The sequence below is a fragment of the Muntiacus reevesi genome, chromosome 9 (genome assembly GCF_963930625.1).
Source record: "Muntiacus reevesi chromosome 9, mMunRee1.1, whole genome shotgun sequence".
Lineage (NCBI taxonomy): Eukaryota > Metazoa > Chordata > Mammalia > Artiodactyla > Cervidae > Muntiacus > Muntiacus reevesi.
Window position 1 is genome coordinate 49760680 of NC_089257.1, and position 20347 is coordinate 49781026.

A 20347-nucleotide genomic window follows, 5' to 3' on the forward strand; every position below is an offset into this window, starting at 1 on the left:
GGGCCATTAAAGGAAAAGAAGTGATGTGTTTCAGAGTTGAGCAGGGAGAAAAATTCAACATGAGATAGGGGGGAAATAAAAAGGTAGAATTTTTATGTAATGAATTAAGAATTCCATGGAGAAGTAGAGATGAGCCCCCAGGAAAGGGACGGTTTCAGCTCAACTATAAAGAGACACAGATGGAGAACAATGTGAAAGACATAATCTAAGGGAGTGAGAAACTCTTACATAGGTACATATATAAGACAAGTAAGAGATAAAGTAAGTGACAATCCCTGGCAGTGCTGATCTGAAACATGCTCTAAGTTACATTACTCCTTTAATGAAGTATGAGCTGTCCAATGTACAGAGGGCACTTTCTTGTGTCTTCCCTATAATTCTTCACCCGAGCCATTGCTAGAAAATTAGAGATGAAGTCCTGTTACAGGTGGTGAAATGAAAAGGAAGAGATTCTTTTCGTTTTATCTTCTAAGGAAAAACAAAACATACCACCTATTCATCTTTTACAGCACAGAGAAAACATGTTTATTTTCTAAAAGCCTAAATGACTACAGAGCAAAAGGATCCTGGGTTAAAAACAATGAATACTAGTTGAGATTAGAACCCATATAATTAAATATTTTATATATAAGTTATTTAATGGTTTACTTTCTTATTGTCCTGGTTCATGTCAGGTGATAATGGGCTTAAAAATTAATCTTTTCAGAAGCTTTTAGAAGAACACTGAAAAATGGAGAACAAGACATACCTAACTGCTGGAACAGGAGAGCCACACTAGTTCCTGTGACAGGAAGACTATCATGCAAGGGAGTCTGGATCAGTTGTCTGTCTCCTGCACCCAAGGAAAACAGCTTCTGCAGAATGGGAGGAAAACACAAACACACAACAAATGATTTCTTTTCACACATTTTTTTCAGATAAAAAAAATCCCTTTGAAGTTCAAATTTAGAGCAGATGATGGTCATATAAGACCCAATTGTGAAAGGCAATAAGGCAGCTCAAAACATTCAAGTTACTTTGTGCCCAAATGAATATGATACAAGAAAATTCAGTAGTTGGAAGGTGAAAATTTAGTAATAATGAAACACACAAATCACTGACAGGAACATGTAACTAAAAAATAGTAAAATGTTAAAGCTAACATTTACATGCCAGTTATATATCAATAAAACTGGAAAAATAAAAGAAATGTAGTAATATGAAACATACAATTTAAAAACTTCTAATAGTCACAATAAAAATCCTTTTTAAATTAAAAAATACATAAAATCATGTCAACAAAAATTTCATCATAATAAAGGCTCATAAAATAATTCATCTGCTTTACAGTTTAGGTTCAATTGTGACTAAACTCACATTTCATATTCTGCTCTTGGAGTACAAACAGGAGAATGAGGGAGGAGAGTGCAGAAGGAAAATAAACTTAAGAGTAACCAAAAGACACTAGGAAAGATAGTAGATAGTTAAAAAGGCAAAGGGCAAGAAAAAAAGATGTCAATTTTACCATAAGTAACATCTTTTCTTTACCTATCAGAGTTTAAAAAATGTAATTTTTAGAGGGCTGTTCTTTCCCTCGATATTACATAAGGATAAGCATAATAAATGGTCAATTAATCAATTTTAGGACTTAAGTAGTTTTTTTAAGTTACCTAGGAACATTTAGTCATACGAGCTGAGGTTCTCATTTTTCTACTTCAGAGAAGAAGATAAAAATTTCAAGACACAGAGATGAAAGACAAGTCACTTTGAGAAAGCTTTATTTCAGTATAAGAGTTTAATGGGCTCAATCTATGTATAACGAAATTCTTTAAGGTACAGATTATACTTTCCAAAGATCTGTGATTTTGGACAATGATCAATATCATCATCATTATTATTATTAAAGGTAGAAAACTGAGATGAGAAAAATAAGCCCTTTTCTTCTGAAGCTTAAGTACAAGCTATTCTACTAAACATCACACACAACATACAAAATGATTTTAAGGACCACATATAACTGATTTTATCCGAGGAAATGAAGAAATGAATTAATCTATCCAAGGGTAGTTACAATGTTACAAAAAATTATACTGACAGTTTTCTTAATGTTATCTCTGAATTTTTATCACTGAAAAAAAGTTTAATAAAATGAGGTGCAATCATATAGAAGAATAAACATGGTATAAAGAACACATTTGAAGTTCAATTTTAAAAAGTGCATTCCTAAGAAAATGTAAGCTAGATTTCAAGTTACACAGAATATAACTTCTAACTATGCTATGTGAAAGGTGAACCCTGTGTTAAAATTAACCCCATGACCTAAGAAAAGAATGGAATCTTGTGTTTCTAAAAGGAAGACCACAGGGACAATGCTTAACTAAACTAAGACTTTTTTTTTTTCTCCCAAGGATTGAACTCTCGCCCCCTGCATTGGAAGGGCGGAGTCTTAGCCACTGGACCGCCAGGGAAGTCCCCTAAGACCCACTTTAAAAAGAAAATATTTAAAGAATTTGTTTTTTTTCCTTTTCTTCATAAATTAAATTAACTGGAGGAGAGGAGAAGAGAAGCAGGCCCTCTTCATCTTCTTTTTCATTCTGTTTACCTGAGACCCTCCAGCCGCTGGGACAAGACACGCACATAAGTTTGCAATGAGACTTTCCAAGGAGACATTCAGACTGTCCACATATACAGTGTAGATCAAACCCAGACAAGCCTGAAAACAAAAGATGCATGTAGTTATTTCATGGAAAAAGCAAGCACTAAAAATAAATTGTGACATCTGCTCCAGGGAAAGTTTCTCTTTGAACGTAGTATATTCTACAATGACCATGGAATAAATTTTAAGCAGCAAATGTTATTAAGTTTATTAAATTTTCCTCCAGAACCAGAAGCTCTAAATGAGCTTGTAAGATGAGTTTATAAAAAACAGAAATACATAATTTGTAAAACAGGTGTTTGTGTTCAGATAACCACTCCAGCAAATTTGTAAGACTTAAAACTCTTTTTGTCTCAACTTATTTTGCAAAACTCCAATTTTCAAGATAAAAATTTAGAAACTTTACCTTATTTTGTGATTCTCAATAATTCAGAACATTTATTTTACAGAAAAATTTAACTTATGTGAATTATTATAAAGAATAGCAAAATAGAGAATATATGATTAACAATTTAAGCTCAGAAGGTAGATGGTAAAATGGAGGAGAAAATGGAATCATATGAATCTTCCAGTTTATTAAAATTTATAATTAAAAAAATTAGTATCTGTTGCTGCTGCTGCTAAGTCGCTTCAGTCGTATCCAACACTGTGCGACCCCACAGACAGTCCACCAGGCTCCTCTGTCCCTGGGATTCTCCAGGCAAGAACACTGTTAGGAGTTACCAATTGTCATTGAAATCTTGACACTAAGAATATATATAATCTCAACTATACAGAAAAGTTTTCCAGAAATTATGCATTAATTTCTCAAATCCTTGAGAGATTTTAAGATATAGTTTATACTTTGTAAAGAAGATCTGTGATTTCTTGACAATGGTCAACATAAATAATATTAAAGATAGCAACTGAAGTAAGAAAAATAAACCCTCTTCCCTTTCAAATGTATTTATAACAACAGTAAATTTTTTTCTATATTTGAAAATTCTAACTATCTGAAAAGTAAAATATCTGGAAGTAAACTATTTTAAAGCTATGTTGGTAGCTATGATCACAAATATTTGAAATTGCAAATACTCATCCTATTTCCTTTCATCTGGACTCCTAAAAATATCAGTAAAAACACACTAAGTTGTTACATTACTAATGCATTTTAAACTTGATACAAGTAATCAAATGATTTCTTTAGGATTCATAAATTTTGGAGTCAGTAAAGATGGAACCTATTGTAAAACAAATTAAACATCCTTAAATATAAGGATTTTTAAACATCCTTAGAAGTTTAAATAGTTATACTAACTTATTCAAGTGTTTATTTCATCCAACATGAAATTCATTTCTTCTGTTCACAGCAATTTTATTTTATTGATGAATTCCCAATCAATTTAAAGATATTTTAGGTACAAAAAAAACTTGTCACCATGGTTCACTCAGAATAGATGTATACAGTGATACAAATCAATAACAACAACTATGAGTTCTTTACCCTAAAAATTTCTGGATAATCTAATCTGGATACCAACACCAGGCTTTTGGGAGCAAACACTTCTGCAGGCTGAATTAAACCAGACACTTCCACTTCACCTTCAGTCTCTTCCTTCTTTGTTCCCTAAAAAAGAAGACATTGTAATCAACAGACAATTTCCTAGGTTTATAACTCACAAAATGTAGACATATCACATACTTCCATGTAATTTATAAAATCCATAATTAATTACAAAATATAATTTACAAAACTCAAACTAAAAACAAAGAACATACTTTGAGAGGAATCTAAGAAGCAAGTAGGCAAAGAAAATAGGAAGCAGGGCATACTCATTTCATTTCTGAAAATCCTTAAGCTCCAGATATACAGCACAATTTTATTTGAACATTTGGTTTCTATGTGAGGTACCAGTAATAGAAGGTAAATAAAATACAATTCATCACTGACTAGACAAATACAAATGACACTTAATGGAAATTCAGTTTTTAAGACAAGAAATCTGTTTTAGAAGTAAGATACTACTTTTCATTTCTGTTTTTTGGACTTCTCCCAGTCTTTCAAACAAAAGAGATAATCATTTAGGATTATCTTGCAGAATGCTCTTAGAAGTAAAGTCCAAATAGCTTTAAATTCTTTTTTCTCAGGAGAAACAATGTTGATTTTTTTTAAAAACAGAGGATATTTTTATATACATAACTAAGTTTCAGAATGTACCTAGTTGTCACTGAGCTGTAAAGTTAAAAATAGTTGAAGTGTAAAGCTTATGTCATGCATATTTTATGAGCACAATAAAAATATCTAGAATTTTTTTAAAAACCCTAAATATTGAGTGATTACATACTGGTTAATGTAATAAACTTGAAAAGTATTATTCTGGGGCTTCCCTAATGTTCTGGTGGCTAAGAATCCACCTTGCAGTGCAGGGGACACTGGTTCCATCCCTGGCTCGGGAAGATCTCACAATGCTGCAGAGCGACTACGCCTGTGCCCCACTGACGACTTAGTCTGCACTCTGGAGCCCACGAGCTGAAACTACTGAGGCCTGCATGCCCTAGAGCCCATGCTCCACAAGAGACGCTACCGCAACGAGAAGGATTGAAGCCTGTGCACCGCAACTAGAGAGTAGCTCCCACTCTCTGCAACTGGAGAAAGCCTGTGCACAGCAACAAATACCCAGTGCAACCAAAAATAAATATATAAAAAGAAAAATATTATTCTCATTTGTAAGCAACACATATTTCCTGTGCACCTACTGCTCCATAACTCTATATGATGCACTATAAAAGTTTCAAGAGAAAAGAAAAAACCAAGATAGAAAAATATTCAAATTTATTTCCAAATGATATTCTAAGATGCTAGGACATTTTCCCCGACTAGAATCCTTTTCTCTTTCCTTTCCACTAACCAAAGGTCCAGGAGCTTAGAATTTATCTTGCTTCTCGAAGGCTTTCTTTCACTGATTTTTTTCTCCAACTGTTAATTCTTAGCAGTGTTCATCAACATTGCACATACCGCTCATACTTATTTCTCCTGCCAAGCTTCTTCCCTAAATGCCACAAAATGCCGATTCTACTGCCTGCTTGACCTCTCCACTTAGATCACAAATAGGTATCTCAAATATGACAAAAATATAGCTCCAATCGTTTTCCCCAAACTCCACTCCTCCTGCAGTAATCTCTTACCTCAGTTAAAGGAAATTCTATCCTCCCATTTAGCAAATCAAAAATACTGATTCCTCCCTCTTTCATAACCTTGGCAGCAATCCCGATTTCTCACCACCCTCCACTGCTACCACAGGACTGTGAGCTACTATCGTCACTTTTCTGGGTTATTTTATCAGCTCCCTTTAGTCTCCTCCATTCCTCTTTAGCCCTACTTTGCTTCCTTGCTGTTCCTCAAACGTGCTGGACATGTTCCCAGGTAAGGGTCTCAAACACTTTATTATTCCTTTGCCTGGAACAGAAACAATTCCCTCATCTCCCTCATCCTCCCATTCAAGCAAACTTCTGCTCTATTAAGGCTTTGCTGGTACCCTACTTGAAACTGCAATATCCTCACCCCACCTATGTCCCCGTTCCTTATTTTATTTTTCTCCATGGCACTTGTTACCATCCAACATATCACTTATATTGTTTTCTGGTTTTTGCCTCAACTAGAATGTGTTCCATGAAGACCAGGATTTCTGTTTTTGTTCACTGGTGATTTCCTAGTTTCTAAAACAAGAGGTAGGCACATAGTTGATATTTATATAATATTTATTCACTGTATTCATGCAGGAATGAATTTTCTTACATAAAAATTTTCTTATTTTACCAAGGGAAGTTTTTCACCCCTACTCAAGGAGGCCAAGAACTGTATTAATATTTTCTATCTTCTTTGGAGCCCATATAGCTTCTATACAGTGAAATATGACCAAGTATTAGATGTCTATGGAATGTACATATCCAAAGGGAAATATCTGTTTACTTTTTATTATGTATGATAAGATCCATATGCCCTTGAAAGATTTTCATTTGTTACAAAGCAAAAGCTAAAATTAGGTTGGGTGGTTCTGGAATTCTTAGAAATAATAAAAATGTGATGAAAATGAATTTACCAAAGATTTCCACACTTAATGAATCATATTTTTTATGGATTACTAACAAATTTTGTCCTTGCATGACAAAAAAGACTGAAATTCCTGAAAGAGATAAAGTTATCCACATTTTTATGAGATTGTGATACATGCCCTAGAGTACCATTAGAAGTCAGCTTGAGTAAGTACATAGCCATTTCATATAAATGACCATTAACCTATGTTAACCTAAACATAAAATAGAATTCATTGGTCATTTCCTTTAAGTAAATATTCACTAAGTGGAATAATTATTAACAAGAAAGAAAAAAGGTCTGACATAATATGAATCAATACTAAATAAAAACAACTCCATTTTCTTTACATCACTTTTTATTATAGATTTTGACCTTTACTTTGTAAATGTGCTATAAATCATAAGATGCTGCTATTCTTCATTCTAATAGCTCTTCTATAAGAATACAATGTCCCAAGTTTAGAGAAAATTCATGTTCCTTTTTTCAAAGCAAAATGCACTGCTGTGATTTTTTTTAAATTGTTGTTTATAACAAGTCTTATTTCAGTTGACAGTAGTGTTGTGGTTTTTGTTAACTTTTTCAATAAGTAATTTATCATGTAAAAAAATAGTGCTGTTTTTTTTAATAGCTGTTAGAATATATTTTGTGTAATAATTATGTAGTGATACTAACTCTGTTATGTGTTTTACAATGACAGATTTTCACATATTGAAAAGATATGAGAAACATAATAGGCAGGAAATTAAAAACACAGGATACAAATGTAATAGACATTATAATAATGGTTGGAAATTTAACATTTTATAGTATAAAGCATTTTTACATATTTTATCTCATTTGAACAAAACTTACAAGCCTTCTTCCAAGCTAAGATTATTCCTTGGTTTTAGTAGGTCCCAATAAAGATACATGGAGAAGGAAATGGCCACTCCAGTATTCTTGCCTGGAAAGTTCCATGGACAGAGGACCCTGGCAGGCTACAGTCCATGGGGTCACAAAGAGTCGGTCACGACTGAGCACATCAGCAACAGATACAAATTTACCTTAAATTCTGTTTACTGAACTGCCTCACATTGACATATAAGGTGATTTTATCTCATATGTAGTGTAAGCATGTGCCAAAACTTGCCCACTTACTGGTATTTTTTCCTACCTATTATTACTATGGACCGTATCTACTAGTGGCATTCCTAGCTTCTATGTAGTTTATATTCTATGTAGCTCTCAAACTCGTCATGCTTCAATAATATGGGATAAATTAGTACCCACCATTGCAATCTGTACTGGAGTGGGGTACCATTGCCTTCCTAAAAGTACTACTGCATTTCAAACATCCTCAGGCAAAAATGCTAAAAATTATTAGAATACTGATTTTATGGAATGATTACATATAGCAGATAGGATAAGCTTCTTACAGATTGTGCCTATCACCCAGGTAGAATACTTCATTCTCATCTCTGCTATACTCCTGATGCTTGACTCCTGTCTCTTCTATTCTGAAATGACTAACTGCATCCAATATCATCTGTGCTAAGCTCATTATCAGCAACACTGTTTCATACTGTGTGTGTGTGTTAGTCACTCAGTCCGCTCAGTCATGTCCAACTCTTTACGACCCCATGGACGGAAGCTTGCCAGGCTCCTTTGTCCATGAAACTCGCCAGGCAAGAATACTGAAGCGGCTGTCTTCCCCTTCTCCAGGAGAGCTTCCCGACCCAGGGACTGAACCCCGGTATCCGGCATTGCAGGCAGATTCATTACTGTCTGAGTCACCAGGGAGATCCTACTAATTCTCCCTACAAAATTTCTTTACACACTCACTTTTAAAAGGAGGATGGAGGAGTGGGTGGGATGAATTGTGAGAGTAACACTGAAACATATACATTAACATGTGAAGTGGGAAGTTGCTATATAACACAGGGAGCTCAACCCAGTGCTCTGTAACAACCTAGTGGAGAGGGATGGGGTGAGGTGGTGGAAGGTGGGAGGGAGTTCAAAAGAGAGGGACATATGTATACTTAAGGCTCATTCACATTGTTGTATGGCAGAAAACTAAAAATATTGTTAAAGCAATTATTCACCAATTAAATTTTTTTTAAATTATGAAAGGAATTATGAAAGTAAAAAATGTCCAGTTTTACATTTCCTTTTTGAAAATCAATTTATTACAGTATACCATTATATAGAGTTGCCTCAGCTAAGCAATTTGAGGACTTTGAGATCTTCCAAAATTGGAAATAAAGGAGTCTGAGTAGTTTCAAAATTCTGTAAGGTCTACAATTCCCCCCTGAAAACTTCATTTCTTGCCTAATAGTCCCTTAATTATGTTGACACGTCTATATGACAAAATCTAATTTATTGTTGCATTGGTCTGAAAAATAATGACTACATGAGACAAACACATTTTAGGATTTCAAAGCTTCAGACAACTGTGCCACTAGTCTTCAGTTCAGAATGCAGTTTACCTCTAGCAAAGAAAATACCTTGATATTTTCCCCTTCAATAGCTCCTGGACTCGCCACTATTCCAAAAGTAGGGCAAATTCATTTGCAGGGCTATTATATATTCATCCAGAAAGCTCCCTACTTTTAAGAGGCATACAATCCTTTAGTTTTTTAAACATATATACTTAGAAGGCAGCATTTTCCAGGGTCTTCTCCTGGAGGCTAACACATATTGCGTAGGTAAAAAGGTCTCCTAATCAAAAATTTTGGAAACAATAAATTAAAGCCAAGTTAAAAAGATTTCCTTACTGCAGGAATTTTCAGATTTTGATAGGCAAATCTCGTTTGTGCAATGTCAAGCAAGAAGACATGAATTATTTCTCCAACTTACTGGACCAATGAAACCCTCTTTATTAAAAGCATCTAGAGGACCTAGTGCCCTATGAAACATATGCTGAAAAAGGCTGTCACAAGCTGTTCTAGGATAGAAAATGTATGAAAGTGAAATATGTATATATTCCTATGTTCTATATCCTAAGAAGGCTAAGTTAATACAATGCTTATTTCATAAATATATTATTATATTTTATACCTGTTTCATTAAATCTCACATTTCATAAAGCAAAGTGAGCTTTGAAAAGATTAGAAGATAGAGAATGTTGCTGGAAGCTAGGGCACTTTACAGTTACCCTAAGAAAATATTCAGCATGCCTGTGGCCCATTCTCACCACGAGTTAGGAACTTCTATGCTAGACCGATGGTTCTGTAACTTTAGTGCACAACAGGATCACTGAGGGCTTGCTAAAACCGATTTTTGAGTCCCACCCCTAAAATTTCTGATTCAGTAGGTCTGAGATAGAATCCAAGAATTTACATGTCTAACGAGTTACCTAGTGATACTGATATTGCTGATGCAGGGATCAGTTATGTCCAACTCTTTGTGACCCTATAGATCGTAGGCTCCTCTGTCCAAGGGATTCTCCAGGCAAGAGTCCTAGAGTGGGTTGCCGTTTCCTCTTTCAGGGGATCTTTACTACCCAGGGATCGAACCCACATCTCTTAGGAGTCCTGCATTGGCAGATGGGTTCTTTACCACTAGCGCAAACTGGGAAGCCCAGAGATCATGCAGTTTTAAGCTAATCAATACGAGAATATAAAAGAAAATAACAACTGTAACATATATTATATATGCCAGACACCATGCTAAGCATCATAAGAGTGTAAATAATTCATTTATACAATCAAGAACTTATTAAATACTATTTCCCAGTAAAGGAAACCAGAACTCCCTGGAGAAATGACATTCTAATTTTGAGTCACAAAAATGTACAAAATTAGCCTATTCATCTTAGTAAAAAAGTAAAGAATCTGTCAAAGACTAACAGAATCAAAATAAATAAAAATCATGATTGACTGATTTAAACACACAAAAATCGATAAGTTTATAATTTTTAATTGGTCACTTCTAAAGATGGCTAAAGGGCTTCCCTGATAGCTCAGCTGGTAAAGAATCCGCCTCAATGCAGGAGACCCTGGTTGGATTCCTGAGTCGGGAAGATCCACTGGAGAAGAGATACGCTACCCACTCCAGTATTCTTGGGCTTCCCTTGTGGCTCAGCTGGTAGAGAATCTGCCTGCCTTGCAGGAGACCTGGGTTTGATCCCTGGGTTGGGAAGATCCCCTGGAGAAGGGAAGGCTACCCACTCCAGTATTACCAATCTAACTGTAGTCAATGAAAGTTCTATTTAATAACTAAAGTTCAGTTAATAAGCACAGAAAGACTAATAGAAGGAAGAATTTACTTTTTACAATTCCTACTTAAATAATGTATTTAGGAAAAGATTATCAATAGATCCCAAACTATTGAACTATTCACTTCCCAAACTAAGTGAAGGCTGGCACTACCCCAAACCCACAAATCAATCTTAACAATACTAAAAGTAGAACAACCAGAAGTTAAGTTTATCTTGATGAGACGCAATAGGAAGTACAGTACAATTTTTGAAGTGGTCCTGCTTTAAAAATTGAATGTGAATCCAATCAAGCCTTTAGATCTAAATATTACTTTATGGAAACTATGGAGAATAGAGGTATAATGGAGAATAGAGGTAAAAATAATATGGAGAATTAATCAGCCCAATCCAGAATACAGAACTTTCCACTGGACAAATGACCCAATTTCTGTATTGCCCTCAAAAGAGGGCCTGTTACAGAAAAAACAGAAGAAATATCAACCAAATATAATGTGCAGAATTTGCCTGAATAAGTCAAGACATTTTCGAGACAAATTTTTAAATTTAGAAATATGAAAGTTGGATATTATATAATATTAAGGGATTATTCATTGTAACTAATTTTTTAAGTATTATAATGGCAGACTGGTAATGTAAAAAAAATCTTTACCAGTTAGAGATATATACTAAAATATTTGGGGCTTCCCTGGTGGTTCAGATGGTGAAGAATCCACCTGCTAATGTAGGAGACCCAGGTTTGATCCCTGGGTTGGGCAGATCCCCTGAAGAAGGGAAGGGCTACCCACTCCAGTGTTCTTGATTGGAAAACCCATGGACAGAGGAGCATGGCAGGTTACAGTCCATGGGGTCTCAAAGAGTCGGACATAACTAAGGGACTAGGCATGCACGCAGCATGCACACACTAAAATATTTGCAAGTAAATTACGGTGTCTGGGATTTGCTTTAAAATGTCTCTCCCTATTTAAAAAAAAAGTATTTAAATTTTAAAAGACTGACAAAATTCTGATAATTTTTAAAGCTGGGTCATATGTAATGGGGTTTATATACTACTCACTTAAATTCTGTATTTTTTTAAAAAATTCCCATCTAAAAAACAAAGAAAATAAAATCTTCATTATGCATCTCCTATGTGTCAATGTTATTCTAAAGTACATTCATTCATTTTGCTCCTTTGATCACAATTGGTTGCTAACATACCAAAATGTTTTTACTTTGAACTGCATTATTATTGGTTCATAAATACACTTACAGACTCATTAAAAGATTCTAAAATGATACACATCCTAAGTTGCTTCAGTCACATACAATTCTATGCAACCCTATGGACTGTAGCCCACGACTCCTCTGTCTATGGGATTCTCCAGGCAAGAATACTGGAGTTGCCATTTTCATCTTCAGGGGATCTTCCCAATCCAGGGATCGAACCCATGTCTCTTAAATCTCTTGCACTGGCAGGAGGGTTCTTTATTAGTGCCACCAGGGAAGTACAAAAAATGTAGACAGGTCCATCATTTTTTTAGGGTAAGTCATATAATAAAGCACCTCACATCTATCATACTTTACTGATTACTTAAAAAATGTTATAATCACATTGCCTAACTGAATAATTCTGGGAATATGTTATCAAAAATTTAATGCCAAACTTTTGCTTGTGTTTTTTGACAGTGTTACTGTAACTTAGAAAGATAAGAGCCAACATTTTTAAAGTTGCACAATTATACTTTGGATGGTTTGTGTCCCTAAGTTCCTCTTCTTTAGACTTCCAAATAATGTGTCATAGTATATTTGGTATGAAGTAATTCACACCAAATGAGAATTAAAAGATCTATTTTTGAATTGATGATATGATCCAAAAATAAAAGCAAAACACATTTTTTAAAAAGGACATAGTTAACTGTTCACATAAAAAATGGGAACAACATTAATGATGACCCAGAAAGGAACATCATCTGGACTTTAATATTATCTTTTTCAAATATTAGCTCATTGTTTTTACCATTTTTTGGACCAATTCCAAAAGATATTATCTCTCTATTCTTCACACAGAAAAGCTGTTATATAATTCTGGCTAGCATCTACTACCTAGGTGAACTTATATAGGAGCTAGAAATCTTATAACTTAAACTCAAAAGAAGCAGACTCTAACTTTCTGTAAGGTAATTATGAATACTAAATAAATTACAATGCTTTGGTCCAGTTAAAGTGGCAAACAGGAAAATATCTGAGCTAAAAAGAAAAATAATTTTCAAGTGTTAATTCTAAATATATGAGAACACTGATCTTGGTTTTTAATATTATTTATTACTCAAATGAGCCAGGGCTCCTTGAAGTATTGGCTGATTTAAAGACTGGAGCAAGGAAGGAAAAAGGTGATCCTGGATCACCTTGTTATGACAGAAAGTTTAAAAATGCTTTAAAAAAAACTGTGATGGGGTTTTGACAAGAGAACACAGGAACCATTCTGATGCGGTAATCACTAGTCAAATCTTAGACAACCTGTGCATTACAACAGTGAAAACCATTAAGTATATACTATTGAAGAAAAAAGAAACTAGAACATGTGAGACTATAGCTCACATAGACAGATAAGACAGAAAAGGTAAAATGTCAACTGCTGACTGGTAAAGGTACAGGTAAAGGGGGTGCATAGTTGGAAAAAAATAGTCACTTTGCAACCGTCATACTAAGAATTGGCATAGACAAGAATCATCACTAAATGCTAAATCTGGTGGGAGGGTAGAGGGATAATTAATGAATTACAGAATATTTACAGTCTTAAAGTATCTTACCACACACAGCTTATTAGTTGCAAGGAAAAAGGAAACAAAAACAAGCAAGTATACAATGGAGATATCTGACAATCACCAGACCAGTTACTCAAAAAGAACATCAGTAGGGCAGGCTGATAGCAGACAGACATTGTGTACTTCCAGATATGTGTCCTTAGAAGGATATACACTTGGTATTTCAAATGCTGGTAGTATTCCAACTATTGATGGAAAATCTGAATCTAAAGTGAGAGATATCAGAAAAACAAAAAATATTAACAGTTCTATTTAAAAGAGGCATTCGGACCTGCATTATTTGAAAATGTCAAAGACTGAGCAACTATTTCAGATGAAAACAGACAAAAAAGAAATGATAATTAAATGCAATACATGATTTTTTAAAACTATATCCTATCCTGGAGGATGGAAAAAGACAGTGGGAAGGGCATAAAGAACATTAAGTCAAATGACAAAACTGAATATGGATAGTAGAGGAGATAAAGGTGTGTTACCGATGTCAGTTTTCTGATACTGATAACCATACTATGTTTATGTAAGAAAAAAAAACTAACTCATGAAATACACACTGAAGCCTTTAGGGCAAAGAGAAATTAAATGCACTAATTTGTCTCAAATAGTTCAGAAAAATGTGTATTGTGTCTGTGTGTCTAAGGAGAAAGATGAAGTGGAGTAGGGGAAGGAGAGAGGGGTCTATTAAAGATAATTAATATTTACGAAAATAAAGAAACATCTTAAACCCATTCAACTGTTGATGGACTTTCAGCTTGTTGCTGTATCTTGGCTATTGTGAATAATGCTGCAATGAACATGAGAATGCAGATAATCTCTTCCATACCCTATTTTCATTTCCTTTGGCTACATACTCAGAAATGGTATTGCTGGATTATAAGGCAGTTCTATTTTTAATTTTTTGAGGAATTTCCATTATCATTTTCCATAGTATTTCCCACCAATTCACATTTCCACCCACAGTTCAATAGGGTTTCCTTTTATCTACAGTCTTGTAGACACTTGTTGTCTCTTATCTTTCTGATAACTGCCATTCTAACAGCTGGCAGTGTTAGGAGATATTTCATTATGTATAAGGTGATATTTCATTATGTTATTGATTTCCATTTCCCCAATGATTACTTACTTCTGCTAAGCAACAACAAAAAAAAATCCAAGTCACTGGCAAGGCCTTTGTTAAGGAGTTTATCCCCAAATGTTTACTTTTTTTTAAGAGCTTACTGTTTCATTTACTTCCACTCTGATCTTTGTTATTTCCTTCATTCTATTAATTTCGGGCTTAGTTTCATTGTCTTCTAGCTCCTTACAGTATAAACTTAATTTGCTTACTTGAGGTTTTGCTCTTTTCTTAATGTAGGTGTTAATTACTATAACCACTGTAAATTTTCCCCCTTTTGGTTTAGTCAATAAATTTTGGTATGTTGTATCTTCATTTTCATTTGTCTCAAGGTTTTTAAATCCTTCTTGAGTGTATTCTTTGACCCACTCAGTATTGTATTATTTAACCTCCACATAGCTGTAAATTTTCCAGTCCTCTTCTTGTAACTGACTTCTAATTCTACACTTCTGTGGTTGGAAAAGAAGCTTAATATGATTTTAATCTTAAACGTATTGACTTGATTTGTGGACTACCATGTTATCTATCCTAGAGAATGTTCCATGTATGCTTGAGAAGTATGTGTATTCAGCTGCTACTGTATGAAAGGTTCTCCATATGTCTGTTGGTGCTTCCCAGGTGGCGCAGTGGTAAAGAATCTGCCACCAATGCAGGAGGCACGAGAGCTGAGGGTTCGGTCCCTGGGTGGGGAAAATCACTGGAGTAGGATACGGCCACTTGTTCCAGTATTCTTGCCCAGAAAACTCCATAGACAGAGAAGCCTGGTGGAATATAGTTCATGGGGTTGCATAGAATCAGACATGACCGAGTGACTGAACACACACATAATGTCTGTTAAGTGCATCTCATCTAACATGCTGTTTCAAGTTCAGTTTTCCTTATTGATCTTCTGTTTGAATGATCTCTCCACTGTTGAATATGGGGTACTTAAATCTTCTACTACCATTGTATTGTCATCAATTTTTATCTTCAGATTTACTTTATTCATTTAGGTGCTCTAATAATATCAACAGATGCATAAATATTTATAAATATTATCTCTCCTGATGAGCTATTTTTATCATTACACAATGACCTTTCTTGTCTCTTGTTACAGTTTTTGTTCAAAGTCATTTTTTTTCTTATATTAAGTACAGCTACCCCAGCTTTCTTTTGATTTCCATTTGCATGAGGTATCTTTTTCTCCCCTTCATTTTCAGCCAATGTATGTCTTTAAAAGTGAAGTGACTTTTGTTTCAGGTCGGTCTGTTTTGTGTGTATGTGTGTGTGTGTGTGTTTTTCCTAAAATTCATTCAACTATTCTACATCTTTGAATTGGAAAATTTAGTCATTTTACATTTAAAGTAATTATTGATTATTATGTATTTACTACTGCCCCTTTGTTAGCTATTTCCTTGAAGTTTCATAATTCTTCATCTTTATTTTACTACATATAACATTTACCATTACAAGTGAGATTTATACTTTCACATGTTTTCCTATTACTAATTAGCACCTTTTCATTTCAGATTAAAGAAATTCCTTTAACCTTTCCTACAAGGCCAGTTTAGCGGTGATTAGTTTCTTTAGCTTTTGCTAGTCTGCAAAACTCTTTCCTTCAATTCTGAAGGACAACTTGCCAGGTGAAATCTTCTTGGTTGGCAGGTTTTTTCCTCAGGAATTTAAATAAATCTTGCCACTTCTCTCTGGTCTGCAAAGTTTCTGCTGAAGAAATCTGTTCATCTTCTTATCGGGGTTCCCTTTTACGAACAAGTTATTTTTCTCTTGCTGCTTTTAAGATTCTTTCTTTGTCTTTGACACTAATTATAATGTACCTTGGTGTTGGGTCTCTTTGGATTTACTGTATTTGAAAATCTCTGGGCTTCTAGATCTGAATGTCTGTTTCTTTCCACAGGTTAGGAAAGTTCTCACCCATTATTTCTTCTTATAAGCTTTCTTCCCCTTTCACTCTTTCTTCTAGGATCCCTATATAATGCAAATGTTGGTTTGCTTGATGTTATCTCATAAGTCCTGACCCTCAGGCAGTAGCTTTTAAAGTATGCACACAGGATTTTTTCAAGCAAAGACTGAGAGATGAGTTTCTCTTTGTTTCCTCTAAGCTGAGCCTCAGCAAATCCTTGAAAATCAATTAATAACTCTTTGTTATACTTTGGTGGATCTCATGAACAAAAAGCCCCACTGTCTTCCAGAGCTGGTGTTTTTGGGGTCCATACCTCAGATGGAAGTCTAAAAAAATGGGAGGTAAATGTTGGGTCCAAACTCGGCACGTCAGGGGAGGAGCTTGGAGCTGCAAGTTCCTTCCCGATTGCATGTATCTGTGCCAGGGATGGGGTTTATGGTGAGACTGCCTCTCAGCCTTTTTTACTCACTTTCGTGTGGGTATATTCTCATTAGCCTGATATACAGGAATTGCTCAGCTAGTTTCTGGATTTCTTTCAGCAGAAACTGCTCTGTGTGTAGCCGAGGATTCAGTTTGTCCACAGGAGTGGGTTGCCTGCTATCTTGAACTGGAATCCTGTTACACTGTCTTAATGTATTACCTGTCTGTGAGTTAATTCCAGGTGAAAGGGGTTGATAATAATGGAGAAGGAAGAAGAACAAAAATAATCAGTTTTATTAGATAATTCTAGGAAGTTGTACAGAGGATCCCTCAGGAATATGGAAATAAAACAAAATATTGCATTCTCAAAACTAACTTATATTCAAAAGATCAACAGAGAAATGAAAGGTCCCTTGAAAGAGACAGTGAGGCTCTCAACTAGAGAACATTCTTCTTCATCAGAATGAACTGATCAAAATGGGAATTGAATTAGCTAACTGTTGGCAACACCCACTCAAATGCTATCTGGGACAGAAAGGATTAGAATCACAGACATTTAAGTCTCCTGTCTGCACTGACAACATGTTGCCGCTGTTGCTGTTTAGTTGCTCAGTCATGTCCGACTCTTTGTGACCCTATGGACTGCAATATGCCAGGCTTCCCTTTCCTTCACTGTCTCCTGGAGTTTGCTAGACTTTATGTCCATTGAGTCAATGATGCCATCCAACAATCTCATCCTCTGTTGACCACTTTTCCGCCTGCTTTTAATCTTCTCCAGCATCAGGGTCTTTTCCAATGAGTCAGCTCTTTGCATCAGGTGGCCAAAGTACTGGAGCTTCAGCTTCAGCATCCATATTCCAATGAATATTCAGGGTTGATTTCCTTCAGGATTGACTGGTTTGATCTTCTTGCTGTCCAAGGAACTCTCAAGAGTCTTTTCCAACACTTCAGTTCGAAAGCACTCAGCCTTCTTTATGGTCCAATTCTCACATCTGTACATGACTACTGGAAAAACTATAGACTTGACTATACAGATAATTCTTAATTTAAAAAATAGTTGACCCTGAACAATGCAGGATTCAGAGATGCCGATTTCTCTGTGCAGTTGAAAATCCACACATTACCTTCGCAGTTGGTGTTCTGCATCCACATATTCAACCAACCATGGATCGAGTAGTACTATAGTATATATTTACTGAAAAAAATCCATGTATAAGTGGACCTGTGCAGTTTAAGCCCATGTTGCTTAAGGTTCAATTACACAAACAATCGGCTGTGTTAATCTGGCAGGTATTAAATCTCTGACATGAAAAATTCCTTTGTTTGATTCCACAATCACAATGAATCTGATTTTGACATAGCTTCCCACAAAGATCTGACAATAAGGAGAAAGTGTGCTGATAATATAGATAACATATATTTTGTCCTATGTAAACTTTTAACTTATCACTGTAAATGAAAAACCAGTATACTAGTTTTTATACATTGCTCTAATGAACTTGGATAATGTGAGTCAGTACCATGAAAGTTGGTTTGTTTACTCTTGTAGAGAAAAATGAAATTTCTGCATCAAGAACATTTAGACCATGGCATTTAATTAAAATAGCAAAAATAACAAATGTTCCTTTGTGAGGCCACTTCAGAAAGCACAGCAAATAATGCAAATTGGCTCCCTCAACATCCTGCAAACTGTTTTACAGTTTCCTTCTCATACTATAGAGACTTAATTTGTACACAACAAATTAACAAATAACAACAAAAATTTTTTTCTGATTCCTTTGCAGGGAGTTGGAGGGGGAGAATCTGTATGTAATCTGGCTTACACAAGGAAACAACCCATATGACACTTAAAGCAGAAGTCACCAACATGTGACAGTGGCTACATGTGGGACAAAGGATTTTTTTTTTTAGTGCAATTATTATGAAGGTTATAGTGGTGGTTCAGACAATAAAGAATCTGCTCATAATGCTGGAGACGTGGGTTCAATCCCTGAGTCAGGAAGATCCCCTGGAGAAGGAAATGGCAACTAACTCCAGTATTTTTTCCTGGAAAATGCTCCACAAAGGAGCAATACTTTCTCGTAGTATCTTTTCTGAATAAATTAGAGGCAGTATTTAGTTATCTGAAACAGAGAGAACCCCAAATAATACTCTGAAAGATCGGTACTTTTAATTTCTATAGTTCTAGCCTAATAATTTCAGCACCATCATTTTGATAATACCACCACCAATAATGAGTTAACAGTTACTTCAGTGCTTAAAAAATAATATCAAGCATTATGATAAGTGATTTATAAACATTCTGATTAAATGCTCTATATTCTGTGAAAACTACCTCAGGAGAAGGACTAAAAGGGAAAAACCATAGCTTCACCATGAGCAGATACAAATCATCTTATCAACCAATTTGCAGATGTGCTATTCTTAGAAATATGCAGACTATGAATAATATTTTAAAGAAGAACAATTAATCTTGCACAATCACTTTATCTTTTTGCTCTCTTCAACAATACAGTACCTCAGCCTTTTCAAAGGAGAGCACAGAACTCAAACTTGCAGTTCTAACAAAAACAAATACAGCATAATAAAAGGATTCCTAAAAAGGTGCCCTTTGGCTATAATTTGGCTAGAAAAGTTATTGCACCTGAAGATTGATCTCTGCTTCATAAAAGGTTAAGCACGAGCAGTAATGTCGATCTGAGTCAATATCTGTCAGGACCACCACAAAAAACGTTGGCTGCTTCCTCTCTCTGGACAGCTGCCATCCGCCAGGCTGACAAAACTAAATCAGATAGAAAAAAATAAAACTGTTACATCTTAAAAGTATAAGGTAAATTTATTATTTATAAATCTTTCAAGAGTGTTCAAAGTTTTTTGATTTACAAAAAATTTTCAGATACATCTCTTCAGCCATTATTTTTAAAATCAATCACAGAATCATAACATTAGCATACTTTCACTAATGTGCACATGCGTTTTAAGAAGACAGCCTAGATTTTTCCAGAGATGCCACACATTCTGAGACCTAAGTTGGCATCCATAGGAACAGAGAGCACTGAGATGAAAAGCTTTGTGTCATTAGAACAAATCATGAGATAAGTTGAAGATAAAAGTACTCAAAATAGAATTATTTTAAAATATCATCATTAATCTAAGACTTCAATTCAGTACAATGAAAAATAGACTTTGTTCATTAAGACAGAC

The 20347-nt window shown here is 34.9% G+C and overlaps 1 protein-coding gene across 3 annotated transcripts in view; it reads right to left on the bottom strand.

Moving 5' to 3' along the window:
* Positions 1-20347, bottom strand: part of SBF2 (SET binding factor 2) — a 481299-nt gene that overhangs the window by 248191 nt on the left and 212761 nt on the right. For 2 of the 3 annotated variants that reach the window (XM_065944985.1, XM_065944984.1), the window contains exons 3-6: positions 19788-19925; positions 4119-4241; positions 2582-2692; positions 749-854 (exon numbers count right to left, since the gene is read on the bottom strand). In XM_065944985.1, coding sequence (XP_065801057.1) covers positions 749-854; positions 2582-2692; positions 4119-4241; positions 19788-19925 — 478 coding nt within the window. The remainder of the gene's footprint in view (positions 1-748; positions 855-2581; positions 2693-4118; positions 4242-19787; positions 19926-20347) is intronic. The other variant, XM_065944986.1, reaches the window with a different exon arrangement.